A 21,619-nucleotide genomic window follows, 5' to 3' on the forward strand; every position below is an offset into this window, starting at 1 on the left:
ATTAACACGTACACCCACATTAACAACTAAAAATAAAAGGGTGAATTAAGTGTCCAGCAAGGCTCGCTTTAATTGTATGTGCAGCTTTTAGTAATGTCACTTTGCTTCATGCAAATGGGTCCTCTGATTGTGCAATACCAACAGGGCTTTCACGCAAATATCCTGAAATTATTTTTAAATGCTCGAGGCGAGGGTCATGGTTCAATGACCTTTCAAAGAATCATATATCACAGTAGAAAAGTCTCTATTGTCAAAACACGCCCCCACATCACGCTCAAAGGATGGGTTCCAAAAGAGCCCAAACTGGAATTTCCTGCGTTTCGACAGGCCAGTTTTCTCCATAAAAGGCAGAGCTCTGGGTCTGAGGGTGAGCAGCGTCTGGTGGCACTTGAGTCCACTGCATCCTTGGGTGCAGCTGTGCCTGAACCGTGCTCCAGATCCACAGCTTCTTTGCAGCCAGTAGAAGCCTTGCTGAATGCAGAGGGTGATCCAGATGACCTGCTGCTGACGTGAGTATAGCTCAGGGGCACAGACAGGGCACCTCAGAGGGGCATGTGTGTACGATGGTCCAGAGAGGACACATTAGAAGGGCATTCGATGGGTGATAGACCAGAGAAAAAGGGTACTATTGAGAAGGAAAGTTAGATGAGTGGGGTCAAGAAGGAGAAGATCAAAGGGGTGTTCTATGGGTGAAGGCCCAGAGAGGCTATATCTGAAGGGTGCTGTATGTGAGATGATTCTGCTCCTATGTTGCCAGTCAGCGGTCTTATAATATGGCAATAAATTCATTTGTATATTCTTCTCGTTCTGGGGAGCTTTGGAGCGCTTGCTAAATGCCCACTGAAAAGCTGTACATTCTTCTTTGTCAGCAAGACACAGCAGTGTTAATCAGTAGGTATTTAGGACCTGATTCACAGAAGCATTTTTATAATGGCGCAATCCCATAGGAAAATGTTCTGTGGGTCAGGCCCTGGGTGTTTCAGCTGCTGGCTGACCATCTCGTGATGATCAGCGGAAATTTCACTCAATTATAATGTAAGCACTGCACGGGTGACCCAAACTGGTTTCCGCTGTAAGAAAGGGGTGGGGCGGGCAACCATCATGTTGAAATGGGCCCTTGCACGTCTTAAGGCAGCATTTCTAGCACTGGTGAGCCAGTGGGGGTAACAGTAGGTACAGTAGAGTGGCATTCAATGTGTGATGCTCAAGCGACTGAGAAGGCGCAACTAATGACATGCGTATGCATGATGATCCAGCTAGGAGGGGGCCAGTCTGCAAACCTGAGAGGGGGGGCATACAATATGTCATGGTCCAGCTGGAAAGATTGCTATGGGGTGGTCAGTGGGGGATGCTAGAAGGGAATCGAAATAACGGCACTATATGGGCGCTGCTCTAGAGGGGACCAGTCAAGGCACTTTGAGGGGGGGGGGGGGCTGCGCCGGTAGCAAAGCAATGCACTAATGCCAGTGTAGAAATAGAGGATGCCCACTTCAACTAATAAGGTAGCTAGCCAGGACTAGGATCTAAAAAAGCACCCCATTGTTTGGGACTCCAAACCGGAGGCGGGGGTTGGCATACATTGAAATTCAATCTGCGACGGAGGTGAAACCCGACGCGACAGGGCCCATTCTAACGCGCGGAGACTGAGCAATGGCTGAGCCCGAGGTTTTAGGGCCAGGGTCTCTACTGGGGCAGAACTGCTCCCCCAGGGTCATGGCTTGCATGTGACCCATCAATGCATTAATACAATGGGCCATATTCCTTCCAGGTGTAGAGATAAACTGCAGATGCGAGGAGAGTGTTTTCAATTGTGACTAGTCTAGCCTATCCCTCCTCCCTCATCGACTGACCCTCCCTCCCTCCCTCCCTTCCTCCCTCCCTCCCTCCCTCCCTCCCTCCCTCCCTCCCTCCCTCCCTTCCTTCCTTCCTTCCTTCCTTCCTTCCTTCCTTCCTTCCTTCCTTCCTTCCTTCCTTCCTTCCTTCCTTCCTTCCTTCCTTCCTTCCTTCCTTCCTTCCTTCCTTCCTTCCTTCCTTCCTTCCTTCCTTCCTTCCTTCTCCCTTCTCCTGCACCCACCCTGCCCCCCTTCATTTCTTCCACTCCCTTTCTTTTGTCTTTCTTACTTTTTTCTTCTTGCCCTTTTATTGCTTCTTTCCCTTTTTTCATCAGTCCTTTTTTTAGCACCTCTCGTCCGTTCTCTTGCACCCCCTTGAGTGCTCACCCTACCATTCCCCTCAGCTGTTATTGTTGTATATAACTGGCACATCCTTCACGCCCCCATTTCCTTTAAATCCAGCTCTACCTTAAATCTACCACTTTCCTTTTCAGACACCTCCTTACACGAATCAACTGATCACGATGGGGAGCGTCTCTGTGTTACTCCTGCTCGTCCTCTGTGTACTTCACAGCAGCCCCGCTGACGGCGCAGGTAAGGCACGCACTAGATGTTTCACTGATTACCCCTTACCTTTCCAAAACAAGCACTGGCAAAGCCAACCGTTTGGGTGTTTCTATTGAAAGAGGTTTTTCTTCCTGTTCCTCCAATTCAGGTAATTTTACCTGCACAGCTTTTTATGTATTACAATTGTCTGCAAATGATCCAAATAATGTAAAGAATTACTTTACAAAAAAGAATGTTAAAACTATTATTAACATTTGCCATGAAAAAAAAAACTGTTAATTGCGATGCTGTGTTGCTCGGGTATCCAGCCGCGAATCCGCCACTTTGTTAATAAGTGTTTTCTTTTTACACTAGAGCCTGCATGATAGCTTCAATCGACCCATCAGCTTTCAGAAATATGTGTTTGTAGGCAGAAAAGATTGTCTTTAATCACATTAATGCAGCAAGACTCCAGCTGTGAAGCTGCTAAATGGCTGCAATTAATCCATTACCATTCCTACCGCCGTTTTTCCAGAATGGAATGGATATTTAGTTCACCCAAATGTACCAAGAATTCAGATAACAGATAACGTGCTGTTCATGGTAGTGGAGTATGTGTGTGTGTATGTGTGGGTGTGTGTGTAGGTGTGAGTGTGTTCTTCCAACAAATGGCAGGAAAAACGTTTAAAGTCCAAATATATTTTCTATACCAATAGCTTTTTTTCTCATACATGTGTGTATTGACACACCCTTGAGACAAACCCAAACAAGAATGAGGAAAGCCAACATGTAGTTAGTGTATGTACTGAGTAGTATGTGGAAGCATGCTTTGATGGAGAGTGTCACAATGTGTGCTTTAGGGTGTGTAGTTGTGATGTTGTTTTATGTTTTCTAGTGTATGATTTGCAAATGTGTGGTTCTGTGAGTGGATGCACAGATGGTCAGTGCATTCACATTCCACTGTTATATTTCCACACTGCATCAGTTTCCATCTCCAACACTGCAACGCTTGCCACACTGACAGCCAATTTTAGCATTAAGATTGCAGAGGGCAGCTATGTTCACCCTGCGCATCTTTAGCTTATATGTGTCATACTTTGCTCTGCCCACTGCTATGTAACTATATTTTCAGATGTTTACTGCTTTATATTTTTAGAGCATGTTGCCAATTATCATTATTATAATGTCTTGTTTCATGCTTTAGCTCAAACTAATTACAGGTAAACTGTACACTGATTAAATATTTAGCTTTTTGGGTGTGTTGGGGTATGATAAACTATAACATTGCTATGAGTCTCCTACCATTCCAAGATGGAAGCTGTAGGAATGATGCTTTAGTGAAGATACAACAACTTTGCACCATGGATCAGATAGATGACACCAGTGCCCCTTTTTACCTGCCTCCATGAGCTCTAGCAGAGAGTATTGGACACTCAAGCCAGACTTACAAAGTGTACTTGAGGACACAAAGCAAAGGGCTGTAGGCCAATCAATTTCTGTTGGTATTATTGGCACCTGGGACACTTAGATTTGAGAAAATCCAGTGTCGATGCATAATTTATCCTTTTTGCACCGAAAGTCATACATTTCTCTGCGAGATAGTCTGGAAATTATTCATTTTCTTTGGAATTTTAAATATTTTTATGCATTCTATTTTGACAATAATAGGCATATCATTTTGAATATAAAAACATGAAGGAAGTCATTAGGTGGGAAGCCAGGCAAGTTTCTCTTTGCTAATGTTTGAGAATGGATCAGAGGGCAGCTAAACATGATATTGTATAAAAGTGAATTTTGCAAGCTATTTCTCCATGATATGAACACGTTTTATTTATCCTGACCCAGAATAGGAAAAACATGAGTAAGGATGATGAACTTAATCATCTACACATAAGAAATACACTGTTAGACTGATACATTCACAGAGCTGTGAGAAGAACCCTCCCACTTCATCAGCCCATGAGCTTCACACAAAATCTATTTAATGTGACACTGAACGAGATCAGAGAATGTGAACCTGAGCTGTGCAGCTTCCTTCATAGTGTGCACTTGCAAAGTTTGAATGACAGCATCCAATGACCCATAGCAGGAGCTTCACATCTACTCTTATTTTTTGTGGGTCAAACAATGATGCACAGCATGAGTATTGAAGGAAGGGACATGGCCAAAGCATCATGAAATTTGTGTGGCTTGTTAATTCAGTCTTATCTATTATAAATTACAACACAAGTGCACTTCTTTTGTCATGTGCCTCTGTAATTATGTGCCTCTACACGTGTTTCACCACTTTAAGTTGGTGGATCCTCATGAGGTCTTTGTGTTCTTGCTTACATTGAATCATTCAATAGAAATAGTTACTAGACTTTGTTGTCCTCAATGTTCTGTGGATAGCCAAAATATTTCATTACTGTCTTGAAATGAGTTTTGATTTAAAAAATGTGGAAATACTGTGCTTGTATTTGCTAGTCCTTAGCCAGAAAAGTGTTGTGGCTAGTGTGCACAGAACCATTTCTTTATACAAGCAATACTCCAGGGCAGCCAAAGAAGTAGTGGATGTAAGGAAGCGACAAGACCACAAATGTACATTTAAACTGGAATATCACCCAGTGAGAAGATTAAAAGGCTGCACATTATAAACAATAGGACATGGCCAAAAGCACTTTGTATGCTGTATATATGCATTAATGATTGCTATTCTTTCTTCTTTACACTCAGTGCATTGGTGTTTAGCTAAACTAGATGATATGTAAGTGGCATAGTGAGCCCAAACCTACTAAGTACTTGAGTAGATCAACCTTTTACAGTGTAAAGCTAAACAACTTGAAGAAAAGCTATACCACTTCAAGACAGTACTCTTAAGCAAAGACTTACATAAAATGCCACTTGAGTACAGTAGCGTTAAAGTGAAAAGGGCATGTCCACTAATGGTCCATGTTGAAAGGAATCTCTATTTTTAGGTTTCTTCGATAAGACGAGAATGGCTCATGGGTTCCCCTTTCTTCATTTGTTTTCCATTAGACACACTTTTCATATCACATTGTATATTTGATGTTTTCTGTTTTCGAAATTATAGATAAACTGATCTATGCCTACACCAAAGATTTTTCGCCAGTTTGGAAGGACGCAGGCAGTGGGGCAAAGGAGGATGTGTCTATCTGGAAACCAATTCCCTTTGCAGCAGGTAAGACATAAGCGATGTAAGGAGCGATACATTCTACCGAGTCAGAAGACATTAGTAGAGCAGCCCCAATGTTCTGGACTGTTCTTCCAATCATGCTGAAGTGGTCCTGAACCCTTTCAGGATTATCTTCTATACATACACAATTGAAAACATTAAAGTATTTACATTGACTTGATTCCACCTGCAAACAGAGAGAAAAATACAGGCTCCCGCACGGTCCTGGTGGCTTAGCCAATATCGTTTAGCGGAAGGACCTGGAATTATTGGTGGACATACTTATTACACTATTCAGTAAGGTAAATAGTGAAGGTCGAATTCCTCAATCATGGAACACATCCACAATAATTCCAGTTTACAAAAAAACACCCAGGACAACCAGGCATAGAGTATTATAAATCAAGGCAGTGAAGCACCTGTGCTGTCCTTTATTAAATGTCCTCGGTAGAAACATGGCACTTCCCAAGGCATCCTCCTTGTAGGATTTTGAAACCCTTAATCTAAGCATATTTCAAGTGATTGGTTGGACACCAAACTGGGACAGTGATTTTGTTACACTCAGGAAATGATTACTTAAAAAGCTGGATCTGTGGCACTGGAGTAGAAATCTGTGCAATATTGTTGAATTAACGTCCATGGCAGCATGTTCGAAAAATATTTGCACATATATGAAACCACAGAAATAGTGAATCCTGATTCCTCCGATTTGCAGGAGATCTGTATTATTGATGAGACTTAATCAGCTGTCCACCATGTAATTTATTGAACCACAAATAGGTATTGCACCAGGCATAAGGTTCAGCAGAATCTGCAAAGGTCAGCCAATGCTTGAACCGATCAGAAATGTTCTTACTTGCCGTCTAACACTTGGCAACAGATTTGTACATGATCCCGAGTGGATAAAAAGGGAAATCTTCTGGCCGGTGCCTCAGTGGGAAATCTCGCTCTTTGGCAGTTAATAGAATCCACACTAGCAGATGTCTCTAAACAGCAGTGAATTCCACCTGATTTATTGTAAAGTGACAATCAACTGACGGTGGACAAATGTGCGGGTAAAGGTGGGGTTGACTGTATAATAATTGTGAGCTTTCAAGGTTTATCTTCCCATGGGAATTGACAGAAACTACATGATGTGGCTAAGTCATGTTTTATTTTCAAAAATGTTTAAGGAAGAAATAATTCATATTGGAATGTTTTTACAATATTTATTTATGTGTTTGATATATTTTATATGTGAACATTTCAATTTGAACTCAAACAAATTGAAGCTAAATGAATAAATAATACAAAAAATGCCAATATCAACCATTATTAGTTGATTAATAGCCGGGAAGTGGTTCTACAAAAGTGCCCCTCATGATATGTGCATTGTAATGGATTTAGCAAATGTGGCAGCTATCCATGCTCCTGTATTGTGAAGGAAGTTGCATTTTCCTTGGGTGCATTAGCCTGCCGAGCTAACCATATTATATATTAGGTCCTTAGATGGCTGCATTAACAGCTAAGACTAACAGCTAATTCGAAGTGTGTACTAAATGCTGAAACAGACCTTTATAGATGGATTAGTAATGCTTAGTTGCACCTCCATATTAAGCATAGTGAGCTACATTGAACATGCAGGCATTAAAGGGGTGGAAGGTTACATTCATAATTTGCAAAGGCAGGGAAGAGGCCCAAGTTTAGTATTTGATAGAGACCTGTATTTGAGTGTTTAAAGCATTATAGCGCCTAAGATGGCCAGTCTTGTGGCATTATAAACACTAGCTAGCAGAGTGCCGGCCCAGTAAAGCTTGCTCACTAGGGGTTCATTGCAATGCATACTGTTTCAAGCTTCCCCTGGAATATTGCTTTTTTTGCAATCATGGCATTGCCAGCTTCCCTAAACAGGTCCTCTTTTGCATGAGAAATTGCTGCCTTGACCCGGGCATTACTGATAAGAGACATTCCTGCACTTTCGCAGATGGGCTCCGAGTGGGGAGGGGAAGGAAAGGGGATGCTTTTGGAAAATTACCAAGCTGTTTTTTTTCATCAGTAAACATGTTTTGCGCTGAAGAAATTCTAGAATATTGCGTCACGCTGACTGACAGCACAAAGGTACAAGAATGCATGCATACATGACCCGGGGAGGGTGGGGGATTCTTCCATGGACTGGCATTGAGCAAGTGCCCAGAGCTTGATGTGCCCCTGCGGCTCCTTGTGGCGCTCTCCCTCTTAAGAACTGGCTGAAAGATATGAGGGGAGGAACCTGGTGATGAGTAACAGTTCGTTTAAGATGAGCCTGGGTCCACAGCGTTAGATCCAAGGATCATGAGGCTGTGTTCTAATTATTTGTGATTTGCTTAACTTACATATTTGTTCCCAATTTCTGCTAAAATGACTGTCTTTTAAAGTTTGCCTTTCTGTCAAATAAATGATTAGTTTATGCTGAAAGTATCATTTCTCCAGTTGTGTGTTCATGGCTGTCGCGCAGAGTCGAACCTGTTAGTGGGAGGTGTGCTAAAGTGTGTGGGCTGGTCCCAAAATGGTGCTTCCACCCCTTTTCACTACAGCTCCAAGCACACATCCTTCCTTCTCTGCCTCCAGAAACAAACTCTAAAATATGATATTATGATGGTCTCGACTCCTACACAAGGATATCTTGGGAGTGGTCAAATAATCCCTTCTATGCCTGTATATTCCTATGGCAAATGCGATTATTGTGTATATGCCAGGTGATTTTGACCCTAGTCCATAAATGCACAGTCGCAGAGACCTAGCTATTGGGGGATTGATGTCATAGACCCTGCCCCATCTCGTTACACTGGAAATGTGATAATGTTGTGCTGGGGCAACACTCCATTGCAAACACTTCTTCATCTTGTGTCTTATTGTTACTGCCTTCGCTACAAACAGTGGTATGCTTGTTGAAAAAATAAAAGTTTATCAAGGTTTACAAACTTTCCAAGGTTTTCATTAGCGTTATCAACTATTCATCACATTTTGGCGTGTTAGAAAACTAAGCCTGAGTCCACTTTTCTTAGTTTGCAGGTGGGAGGAATTCAAGGACGCAGAGAGCTGCACTGACTGCACTGTAGGGGAGACCATTATGTGCACTGCACAGCACAGTGCTTTTGATGTGATCTAGGGTTAGACTGCTTCTGTCTGTAAAATCAATCTGGTATGTTATATTTTTATTTATGTTGTCTTCTCCCCGGGCATACGTCTTGCTAGGTTACTATCTACTTGGAGACACCGCTGTGCCTAACTATTCACCACCTCCTAATGCTGCAGTCATTGTGAAGGACATTGGAAATGGGCTCCTTAGTCCACCTCAGTCGTTCAGGTATTATTGATTTTACTACTGGGTTACTCCAATTATACTCTCGGTAAGGCCAACAAGTGCACAGTTTGGCAAGCATCCATGACAAAGGGTGACTTTCATGTATCATTAGCTTTATTTCCCCTTGAAAAAACAAGACCTACAGCACTCTAGCAGGCTAGGAGAGTAAGGCAGACCCCTTAGTGAAGGTGCATCTTCCACAGGCACCACAGACACCCCAATGCACCAGCTGAATGACCTCACTTTTCCCTAAAATTGCTCCTGTAACCCAATTGTATGCAATGTGTGCCCCCTAACCAGTATTCCAATTAACCCTTTGTTGTACCTCGGTGCGCTGCTTCTCAAAGCTGGGTCCCCACTCAATAACAAGCCAAATTAAACTAAATACTTAAGCATGACTTTAGGACACAGAACATTCAAGAACTCCTCTCTGATCTCCTCCACTAAGACCGAGGTCATAGGTCTAGGACCCTGATTTAAGAGGGGAAAAGCTTTTAGGATGCTTTACGAATCAGGTGTTAATGGATAATCAGGACATTAGAGCTACATTTGGAAACTGTTGTCTGCCAGGCCTGTTGTATCAAAAGATACCAGTTCTGTACCTCCCACTTCAATAGCTAGACTAATCATCCTAATGGCTATTGCCTTTCTTTTAGGAATTAATTCACGTTTATATGTGATTTATTGGGTAACACATCACATCATTCTAGCTAGGTAATGTAAACAGGGTCTAATAGATCAATTGGGCTTTAGAGTAGAAGAAATTCCCATAATTTTTCCCCATTTGTTTATGCTTAATTAAATCTTTTATAACGTTCGTATTACTGCAGATCAGTGTCTAGGCAGTCTCTAAGCGCAGGGCCGTGATTAAAACCTGTGTTTCTCTGCATTATATTGATTGCAAAACAAACGCATTCCCCCTCAGCTATCCCCTCCCGGCTTCCAAAGTTGCTTCCCATTAACATATTATGATATTATGGAGACTCTGCAGTAACCTCTTTACACAAATGAAAGTATCAATGTATCTGTAGGAGGTAATGCTTTATGATTAGTATTGTTTGTTTCTTTTCAGACCCATCTGGAAAGATACAGGAAGTGGAGCTAACCAAGATGTCACCATTTATCAAATGATACCGGCACCAGGATATGTGTGTTTGGGGAATGCAGCTGAGGGCAATTACAATAGTTATCCCGATGCAAGAAAGTATAGGTAAGAAAATTCTCTTCTCAGTGTTAGTGATCAGACACTCTGGAACCTTGCACCCCTCGGAAATGCAAAATGGTGCCTCTCAGTTCAAACAGCATATTTTTTTATCTACATTGTCCGTTTCATTTTGTGTGTTTGTGTGTGAAGCATAGGTTCTCGAAATCCTTCCAGGCCATGACGGTACTAAAAAACAATGTTTTACAGGTGTGTACAAGCAGATCTGGTACGAACCGGTTTCCTTTTTCCTATCTGGGATGACAGAGGTTCAGGTGCCAGCGCTGATGTTGGTTTATGGTCAGTAGACATTGACGCTGCCCAACCTGCAAGTGAGTATTTCTGTATTAAGGTCTTAAAAAGTGTAATAATGTTCCAGGGGGATTTCCTTAAACCCACATAGGGTGCACACCATCACCCGAAGGCTTCAGAGCAAAGTATTGTGTTCCTCACCATACCTCGCTTCCAAGACTTCTCAAGACAACCATTTAACATCCAACTATACTGTATTTTCAATTTGGTATGGCTAATTATAACATCAAGCAGCCTTGTCACAATCATATTCTTTTACCTGAGGGTAAGGTTAGGGGGCGCAACAGCATGTGCTAGAATAGGGATATACATTTGTCTAGATGAATATGAAGAGAACTTTTTTGATGTAATTACAATCTGATATGTTGATTTCAATTCACCAATCTAAATAAGTTATACTTTGTAGAACTGTTTGAATAACTATGAACAAGCATTGTATTCAATTAACCCATTTAATGTCTTTCCTTCCTTTCCTTCCGCAATATAATTATTTAGTGAACTAATTGAATTGCAGTTGTCTTTCTTTATATGCAAATTCTATGGGCTGGAAACCTGACTCACTCAATTTCATTTCTTTTGGTTCACAATTTATTTGATATCATACTATGTTTAGACAACTCATTTTCACAATTTTTCCGAATTTTAAACAATGCTTTGAAAAATTAATCTGCACTTTTGCAAATAGCGTTAAATATATACAATGCACCTTCAACACTTTCCTATAGTAAGTTGTACAGAAGATTTGCAAGAATGATGTGTACCCTAAAATACTCATTCTGATGATTTTCCCTTCGCCATGATCACACAATGTGTTCTGCCCTGTATCAGATTATAATGTTTTGAAAGTGATGTCCACACATTCCTGTCAGACACTTATTCAATCTTTCAAGGCACATCTTCTGTTATAAGATTGAAACAAACCTTTCTAGAAATGTCTACTTGTACTTCCACATTTACTCATAGTCCTGTTTCTCAGTTAATATGAATATTTTGTTTTATTTAAATATTAATGTAATAACCAGTTTCACCTTAGAGTACACCAACAGATCTATAAAATATCTTAATTATGTCATTTCATTTCCTTAATCTGTCACTCTTAAATATTATTCTAGTCACAGAATGCATTGTTTTCAATAGCCTGTTCAGAGCCGAAGAGATTCTTATACAATGGGCCTCATCACAAGTTGGGCAGTAACGCCGGCGCTAATAGCGCTGGTGCTATCTGCCCTACCGCCAAACCCACCGGCGCTATTAGCGTCGGATCACGGGTTTGGCGGATTTGGAAGCCCCCATTCCCCATTGAGCCCATTCGGGAATGCCCCATTCCCCATTGGGCTCATTGGGGAAATTTCACGCTCATACCGCTGGCGGATTTCCCGCCGGTAGTATGAGCGCAAATTTTTGGCGGATTTCCCCCGGCTCAGAGCTGGGGAGAAATCCGCCAGAGCCCTGATTTGGCGGACCTTTAAATCTGGTTGTAACAGCGCTACCGCCGGATTTAAGGGTTACCGCCAAACTCGTGATGAGGCCCAATGTAACATGTTGGGCTTGACTTAACTTGACTGAACTTCAGAGTTGTAGATTGTGCTTCATGCTCATCAAGACTATTGTGGATATGTAGTTTTCTGGATATCTATAGTCCCAAACCTTCTAGTGAAAAGAAAGCAGTCTGCCTGAAAGAAAACACGTGAAAGAACTTTGTAGAAAAGCAAACTTCAGATACTATTTCTGGGACTATTTAAAATATTTGAACAAGCCTATTTATGTACTCTAGGGCTCAACCGCCAATTACTTGAACATATTAAAATGTAAAATAAGCACTGGAGTGCCAATTTAATGTGATCATCAGATGACCTCACCACACGACAATGCTGATTCACGTTGTCACTGGCATGTGCTACACATTTAGAATTCCTTGATAAGAAAAACATGAAAGAATGCTTAGAGTCTGATATTAACCAGACAAGCAGTACAGGTCATTCTTTTTAAAAAGCAATAACAACAAAAAATAAGACAGAATCTCAAAGAGATAATTCCTTTATCATACTAACATTTTTCTCTACATGTTTCAAGACGTACCTACCTATCCTGTCCTCCCCATCCCACCATGTTGATCAGCACATAGTGATGCATTTTATTTTTATTTTATTTAGTTATTTATTTATTTGCATCTGATTAACAAAGTCATCTTTGCAAAAGGAATACTGAAAAACAATCTTAAAAATACATTTCATGTCATTCAAATTGATACATTACAAAAGTTCAAGCAAATAAAAGCAAACATCTCATGTTTCTACAAAATATAAAGCATTAATTTCAATTCATCAACTTTAAGAACTTTAAAACTAATATATTCAAAGATGGCTGACAACAATTTAGAATCATTGACCAAAACATTCGGTATTAAATACATGTTCATCTAAAGCAATTGCCCAAAGCAACATGTACGTGACTCATGTAATTTTGGGCACTCAATTAGAATATATAATTATATATATATATATATATATATATATATATATATATATATATATATATATATATATATATATATATATATATATATATATATATATATAAAATTGGTTATTTTTAACGTGCTTAATATCCAGAGATTTATAAGCGTTGGCCAGGAGATCGAACCTGTGTTGCTCCACTTCATCTTGCTTCAAAGGCGAGAGCCTTGCCCCTGAGCAATTTTCCCAATTTAAAAAATACGCAGTTCTCTGCGGGGAGTAGTAATGCTCTCAGAAGTTGAAACTGCCTCCAGTCTACGCGTGCCTGTAATGACATCAAACCCAGTTCATATATAATGACAGACATAGGTGTCCCTTTGGAGATAGAGAGGAGCCTTTTCCATATTAATGGCTCCACTCGCCCCCAATTTTTGATAGTAGACCAGTTTCAGCTCTGCATAGCAAGCAGGGAACAACATTTTGATGATAGAACCAGATCATAGAGATTGCCAAAAACCAGTCAAACCTTCTGTCAAACGTCAGGAATTCTGAGATATTCATTTTAGTTTTTTTAAGTAGCTGAACATTTCCTATTTGCTTAGAGTGAATTGATTTCAATTCCCAAAAATGTTAAATTCTGGACAACTTCCAAGCGCTTTTTAGATTTGCACCAATTAACATTTCGTTTGTTTTTTATCATAATTTATCATTACATTACATTGTATTTATTAACCTTGATTTGTAAACCCAAAGATGCAAAATAGGTGCTGGTCGCTGCCAAGGCTCTTTGAAGGCCAATAGGGGTCAGATCATATATGACTATGTCATCGGCGTATACCAGATAGCTGATTGGCAGGTTTCCTAATTTCGGTGGGAAAGTTTGAAGTTTCTTAAAGATGTTTCCATAGTAGATGATATATATACCAAATAAAAATGGTGCCAGGGCTCATCCCTGGCGCAGCACATAGCGACTGTTAATCCACCTTGTGTAGTTCCCTTTTTGATCAAGGCGTACCCTCACCTTGGTATCCTAATGCATAGCATTCAAAAAATCGACCAGTCCCAGAGAGCATCCTATTGCAAGTAGTTTTTCCCTTAGGCATTGATGATTTACCCAATCAAACGCCTGCGAGATGCATTTTATTTTTACATAAAAAGGAGGGTCTGCCTGTTATCGCGATCCCTTTGTCCAAAAGACACTTTCTTTTTCTTTTCCTTAAACGTTGCAATGTCACTCAGCTCTTGCAGTAATGCTGGGGACACTCCCTCCCCCCCAGCCTCACTGTCACTCCATAATCAGGTTCCACATTCCATGCAGAGGTAAGCGGCACAATACGAAGGACATCCGCACCCACCCCTCCTTTTCAGAATCCCTTGTTTTAGAAAATGACAGTAAGCAAATGACCACCTCTAACAGTTACATAAATGTATACTGATTTGCCCCATTTAATGTTAATGCAGCTAAAATGGTGCTTTCTATGTATTACTAACCAATAGTATGGCAACAACTCGATATTTACATTCTGATAGGCACCATTCCAAATTACTTGAATGTATTGCAAGATGAAATAGTACCTGTTTTGTCTGATGGACTACGCATAGTGTGTCTGAATAAGGGCATCATATAGCTCCTGGGTACATGGTACTCCAGGGTCACCGTGCATGCATAGGAAAGAAATGGATATGGTCATTCTACAGTAACTTGGCAAGATTCAGCTTTCTCCTAAAATAATAAAGATACATTAGATTGTGTGTGAGATGCAAATTTAACACCAAATGCTTAAGTGGTGGCAAATTACTTTGGATTTCTTTCCTCTTAAATGTCCATTATTTATCAAGTTATAACCAGAATGAAAGTAGCGTAAAATCTCATAGCAGGTGGAGTGCTAACACCACTGGACCCTGCATTAACTTATATATGCTCTCAGCCAACTTCTAGGGGTTCCCATATTGATAGACTAAGAGACTCTGCAGTGCAGAAGTACTTTCTGAGTATTGTGCAGCACCGGCCGCAGGATGCTATTTCATTAGTTTCCCCAAAATAAGTATACTTCATAACTGCGAGAAAATTGGGACAAGCATAGATGGTGTAATGACACTAAGGATGGAGATGTATATGCATGAATAGGTGTGTGGGTTTTTCTGTTGTGTGAAAATGGCACTGAAGTAGCTGCACACAGTACAATGTCAGCATTAAGATCGTGCTCCTTGCACTCAGCAGAATCTGGCTTTGACAAAACTGCACAGTGTTGCTAGAAATTGCACTACAACATATCCTCTATGTTTTCAATTTCAAGGTTTGGCATCCGGGACCTTCCTCTCCGTAAGCAATTATAACAGACCCTCGGAGACGGCGTATGTCCTGAATTACGACAAAATTACAATCCCTTCAGCTGGAGCTTCAGCAGATGTCGCCCTGGTTCTCTACGTGACGAATGAAGTGGTCAACATTTGGGATGACAAAGGTAAGGCCACATCCACCAAAGGTTACCATGAATGTCAGGCCATCGGGAGGGGGTATTCATGATGAACAGGACCAGAGAGGAGACTGTCATTCTTAGAAGCTCAAAACCGAAATGACGTTTTGGGGCTGATATACAATGCACATTTCTATGGAAAAACCCTTTGTAATCAGGCCTTTTGGTCACAAACCTAAAAGGACATGTTTTGATTTCCCCTGTTGGCAAATGGGCTTCTGGGTTCTGCTCTTCATTGGCTGCTTACGGTCGACTGTATTCTGTAGACAGAACATTTTGTGAAATTCTTGCCAATGTTCTGCGCATAAAGCGATATTTTTGTAACTCCCGTAAAACCACTTGAAAATGTGAACCCAATACATAGTTCTGGTAGATAATAACCTTAGGCCCTTGGGTAAAAGAGAGAATAATTTGAATGAGTCAAGAGATGACGTCCTAAACTGGAAAAAGCAGCATATCCTGGGGGCAGTGGCGAGGGTCTTTCCATAGACTCATTAGTGTTTTTAACCTAAAACCACTGTTTTGACACCCCAATGGCAAATAGCAATTTCTATATGACCTTAGTCTATTGGGGGGACATGTATACATGGATTGTATTTTCCACTGTCCTCTGTCTTGGTTGCCATTCTGCCAGTCTTGCTCACCAAAGATGGGGGTGTCGGATGCCTCTGGCCACATGCCAGAGCTTTAAAAAAAAAAAAGACTACATATCTACAAGAAACAGAATTTTGATCACAAGCAGAAAAAAAGACTATTGACTGCATTGGGAGTGATCTGTAATTATTGAACTTATTATGCATTTGCCTTTTTTTAGGAAGCGGAGCACACAGGGATGTCTCCTTCTGGAGGGCCGACCACTGCTGCAGTCTCGGACACGTCGCCGTTGATAATTATAATAGACCTAGTGGAATATTTGCAAAAGAAGTAAAACCAGGGGCATTGGCTAAGCCAACCTCCTTTGTTCAGGTTTGGACAGATAGGGGTTCTGGGGCTAGTAGAGATGGTGCTATTTGGCGTCCTGTGTGTCCCCCCTATTATGTATCTCTGGGTTATGCTGCTACAGGGAACTATGCACCCCCTTCTGTTGATCATTTCCGCTGTGTTAAATCCGACTATGTAACTCCAGGGCAGTGGGCCTGGGTTTGGAATGATGCTGGGAGTGGCGCAAGGGATGACGTCAGTATCTGGAAAGCGGTTGCAATCAATGCAGATGGTCAATTCCTCAATGCTATGTCAGGTGTTAAAAGGCATGGAGACATGGATATTCCTGCATATGTGCTGAAGAGCAAGTATGTGCAAGTTCAGAATAGCAAGCCTACCAAAAAGGTGATCCTGTATGATATTAGGTACAACTTTAATGATAAGAAAATCTTGAGATCCGAGCCACTGCAGCTAACTGCCAAAACAAAAGCCCAGAACTGTGCTGCTCCTGAGGGTAGCCCACCCCTTAATGTTGAGAGGCAACTGACCTTCACTGTGGAGACAGAATCTAGCTGGAGCTTTCAATCCTCTGTTGAAATTGGTGTTACTGTTGAGGTTAGTGCCGGCATCCCCGGTTTGGGAGATATGTCTGTGTCCTCATCGGTCACAACCAGCTTCACTGCGGGTACCGCGGGCAGGCGGATGGAGTCAAGGTCTGACTCTATTAATGCCAAAGTGGAAGTGCGGCCCAAGTATTCTCTGGATTACTGTGTCACTGGGATGCGCTACACTGCTGACATTCCCTGGACAGGAAAGATGAAGACAGTCTTTGAGGATGACACAACAAATATTGAAAATGTAAGTGGGGAGTACATCGGGGTTCAAGTGGCTGAGATTATTGTGACTGCAGATGCACCAATCCGCTGTGGGTAAAGCAACTGTGATGATTGAATCCATCGCAGACTGATGTGTCCTGTCTCCTTTCCTCAATTTTCAATGATTCATGGTCTTCTGAATTATGCTTAAGACATTTCAGAATGGAAAATGTATCAGAATAATCACAATGCACTGTTTATATTCTATCTTAAAAGTGATCAACATTTTGCAGAAAAGCGGCTCTTGAAACTACACCGCTTGATCGCATCCATGGAATCCTCTATAAGATTCTAGTAAATGATTCTCACAATGTCTGTAAAGCAGTCTGGAAGAAAGCGCAATGTACAATTTCAATAAAATGTTTGGTAAACAACTAAGTGTATTCTTGATTTTTTGGCGTTTTTTACATTGATTAGAATTAAATAATAGGCTTTCTTCAAAGAGAGAATATTAATTTGGAGCCATTTTGCGGTTTTCAGGTGAGCTTTACTGTTACATCATCTTAGTTGGTCACAATTCCTGAAATTACCTGAAAACAGCAGTGCCATCTGTGTTGAGTCTCATGAGCATTGCAGCCTATTCAACAAAATAACAGGAGCAGGAGTGAGTGACAAGATACACAGACCCTTTCATGACTTCTCAGGAAGTGACAAAAGATAACATTTGACCATGATGATTTCACAAAAATCCTATTAAACAACTTTTGATTCAATGAAAATTACAAAGAATGAGATAGGAAATAATGCTCCTGCTATCAGTTACCAGGGCCATGACTTCATCCCCGGGACAAACTTGCAGGTGTCTTTTGAGAGGAAGAGAGTCCCATAAAATGAAAAGTCAGACCTTCAGTTATTACTGTACTTTGAAGTGTGATGAATCCAGCAATATTATTATTACTATGAATAATATTATGATGAAGATGATGATGATGATTATATCCATATTTGCCCATGTGTGGATCCTCAAGACTTAGGAGATAATATGTGTTGGAGCAGACCATGTATGAAAGGTGTCTCTCACTGAGTTCAGGAAATTCTTCTAAAGACTGGACTACTGAACTGTAGGACTAAGCCTCAGATTGAGTCTAGATACACCAGTGCTTCAATCACTGAATGAAACAGCTCATTCCTCCTCATCGGGAGGAAGAATGTCCACCCTTTTCTTATTTGTGCTGCCCAATTGTAACACGTAAAACAGGGATCTGAGACATTCGCATACCCTGAGGTTTTGGGCTAGAATGCCAATCAGCCCGAGCCAGCCTAGTTAATAGTGAGGGATAATGGGACTTGCAGTCCAAAATGTGTAGCAAGCATGAGGTTGCTTATCCTTGGCTGAAAGCATGCTACTGTTAGGCCACACTGCTTTTAGGAAAAAAAATAACTTTCTTCAGGTTAGGCATACATATTTATTTAAAGAAATAAATCTGTCAAGTCGGCCTGAAAGTTGTATGTGAAAAATTGGATATGGTTTAAATAGTATTAATCAAACAAAAAATGTACTTTAAACGTATCTTATTTTTACTAAATTAACCTGACAAATTAAAATTAATGATACCTATTATTTTATAGGGAATTTATAATGTGTCTATAGACAAGTGTTTTGAGGCGCAAAACTGCTTTTTCACTTCTTTCAAATTTCTGAAATTATCTGTAAAGCTTTCCCCGTATCTTGGGTAAGCACACAGTGAAAATATCGTGTTCATGGCTAACCTCAACCTGCTTTGCCACTTGCCCTAGAAGACATTGTCTATCGACTTCATAATCGGAGTACATCACAGATTGTTTTAGAATCTGCATCTGGATATTGCGACAAAGTGCATGTACACGGGTTCCTCTAGTTGGTGGCCAAGGGGGACACATATGTCCTGAAGCTAGACAACAATGACCTCGGGGCAGGGGGTAGGAGGGGTGGAATGAGAGGATTCACGGTTTTCCCTACATAGCCCTCATCTTGAATCAGGTGACAATCAGATGGTGCCAACTAGGGAAGTGGTCTTTTTAAGGGGAACAGCCCCCTCACCTGGGAAGAATAGACCATATAGGAATAGAGAAATCAAGATCACTCTAAACCCAAAACTAAGTGCTTTAGCTTATGAAATTGCAATCCAAGAGATATGGCAGTGAATGCATAACCTGAGCGACTTGTGGAGGTGCAGGAATCCCTTATAAACCTACAGGGGGAACCAGTGTGACCTGAGTTAGTATGGAGAACTCAACAGTCAGACAGCTGTTCATGACTGAAGACCTCCACACCCATACAGCTAAGTACAGACAGGCTAAGGGAGTCAACACTGGGGGAAGGATTAGGGTGCAACAACCAGAGAGAGGATCACCCAGAGGGTGGATTAGCCATCCTCAAATCCTATCATAAATGAAAGCCATTCTGCGAAGTATGCAAAGTGTTCCGTAGACCATCTGCCTAAAGTTCCTTTAGCATAGAGAGAAGATGGAAGGCAGATCCAGGGTTTTACAGGCAGAGGGAATACTGACCGAGGGGAAGGTCAAGCTCGTCCCAACTCCCACAACAAGTCTGTAAGCCATTCCCAGGGAAAGAGTCCGACAGTCAATCCCTATCCTGGCTAACACCCTGAGTCCCCTTTCACCAGAGAGAGAATGAGGCTGTAAGATGTGATCAAAGACCTCTAAAAGCCCACCAGCTCAGTTTTACAGAGAGGTTGTTTGAGGTAGCAGCTGGAGACGTTAGAGTTAAGATAGAAGCCAATTTGAAGACATTTGTAGGAGAAAGCTAGATATGCTGAAAGGCCCACACGGTTTGAATGAGGGTCTAAAGGCTGGACCGCGTTGGACCTTAGAGTTGGAGAAGTGACTCAGGGGATCAGGGCACGAAGTTCAGAGAGAGGGAGCAGTGGCAACCAAAGAGGGTGAAAATACCCAGCAAGGGGAAAGAACAAGGTGAAAAAGGTGACCAGAGTGGTGAGTGAAAATCAAAGGGTGAAGGTTTTTTGGGGTAACCCAAAGCACTACTCCATAAACTTCAGATAATTGAAGATGTGTCCGCTGGGGCTTCATTTAGGACACAGAGCGCATGCCTCACCAGCCTTGAGTTCACTTCACTGGCTTCCATGTGAACAAAGGATCAATCAAGTTCATAGCCTTGTGCCTGTTACACAAAGCGTAATACAATGTCACACCCATTTTTTGGTTGATAGGGCAGTCAGGCATTTTCAGTCCAGCCTTAAGTCTTGGGAATACCTTGCCAAGTATTCTCTGCCTTACAGAGCACTTAATGCAATTCAGACAAAAATTGAAAACTTTCTTATTTCCTCAATAGGGCTGTTTTGGCATATGGTTTCTGGGTATTGTGTTTCTCTTTCTTGTCCAGCTTCAGGATGCCTTTTCAAGGTCATTGTATGCACTGTGTAAGTCTTCCACCATACCATACCAGATGAGTTTGGTGCTCAGAGGAGAAATGAAGGTGCCCAGAGGACTCACTGATCAGTCAGCTTCAGCACCTCAAGGCCAGTGAATGACACTTAACATAACATAACATCTCTCGTCCTCTTGAAGAAGGTACCTTGTTTGGTTATCAATTTCTAAACAGATAAAAAAAATCACAAATATTAAGGCAATTCTACCTGTGTTTATTAAGGGGTTGTGAAGTATTTCTAAGTGAATGTTCTGTCTAAATCATCATTTTCTTTGTTGCCGGCAGAGTGCCTGTCCTGGGAATGTATTTTTGAGCAGATTTGGTTTGAATTAAGGTGCAATATAAAACAGCACTAAAAAATGTAATTAATTTGTATATTTCAGGCTTTAATTAAATCACTCCTCGTTTTTAATGATTTAGTTTGTGAACACCCAAATCACCATTTCTTTGCTGTTAGCAAATGTGCCTAGGCTGAGTGTTTGTTTTGGCGCATATAACTTGTGCTTCAATCCAATTATCTCCCTTGTGTCCATGATGCCTGTCCTGCTTCTGCGACACAGTGTATGCACTTCTCAGTGATTCAGTACAACCCACTTGACCTCTTCCATGGATTCTGACTGTACTATCTAGGTTTTCAGGCCCGCACCTCATACATTTCCTTCCCTCTTACCCTTGTGGCAGAGGATCAATAGGACACACACACAAGTCTTAAAGTTCAAAATGTTTATAAACTTTCTCTGGAAGGATGTTTTTATTCCCTATCAGATCAAGTGAAATCCAACTAGAAATAAGCTGAGGGGCAATGCTAAAGGTGTACTCTGGGGTCTAGAGGTCTTCCCCAGGATTATCTAAGTAAATATGCTTATTGTTGTTTTCACTTCGTTTTTTTTTATTTGCTTGGGGAAGTGTTTAATTTTACAACTTAAGCAATAATCCCACATTCAGTGGGCTTCACCAGTCAAAACGGCTGAGGGCCCTTTGCTCGGGCCTTAACGCCAGGAATATTGCTATTAGCACCAGAGGCAAACCCTTGAGGTGCTAATATCATTCGAGAAAAGGAAATCCCCATCCGTGCTGGTTCCTTCGCAGCAGCGGCCAGGGAGAGTCAGGCTAC

The 21,619-nt window shown here is 41.3% G+C and overlaps 1 protein-coding gene across 1 annotated transcript; it reads left to right on the top strand.

Annotated features, from left to right (window-relative positions):
• Positions 1–252: 252 nt before the first annotated feature.
• LOC138521056 (uncharacterized) lies at positions 253–17,491 on the top strand. The gene is made up of 8 exons (XM_069633578.1): positions 253–509; positions 2,327–2,426; positions 5,452–5,559; positions 8,767–8,878; positions 9,948–10,085; positions 10,287–10,408; positions 15,142–15,309; positions 16,136–17,491. Exons 2-8 carry the CDS (start codon positions 2,357–2,359, stop codon positions 17,173–17,175), a joined length of 1,758 nt encoding a protein of 585 aa, XP_069489679.1. The 5' UTR covers positions 253–509; positions 2,327–2,356; the 3' UTR covers positions 17,176–17,491.
• Positions 17,492–21,619: the final 4,128 nt, after the last annotated feature.

This window comes from Ambystoma mexicanum, chromosome 13, assembly GCF_040938575.1.
Source record: "Ambystoma mexicanum isolate Mex_15411 chromosome 13, UKY_AmexF1_1, whole genome shotgun sequence".
Taxonomy (NCBI): domain Eukaryota; kingdom Metazoa; phylum Chordata; class Amphibia; order Caudata; family Ambystomatidae; genus Ambystoma; species Ambystoma mexicanum.

Coding starts and splice junctions, on each gene's coding strand:
- LOC138521056 (XM_069633578.1), top strand. CDS start 2,357: ATGGGGAGCGTCTCTGTGTTACTCCTGCTCGTCCTCTGTGTACTTCAC. Junction 5,560..8,766: donor ACCAATTCCCTTTGCAGCAG/GTAAGACATAAG, acceptor ACGTCTTGCTAG/GTTACTATCTACTTGGAGAC. Junction 10,086..10,286: donor CCCGATGCAAGAAAGTATAG/GTAAGAAAATTC, acceptor AATGTTTTACAG/GTGTGTACAAGCAGATCTGG.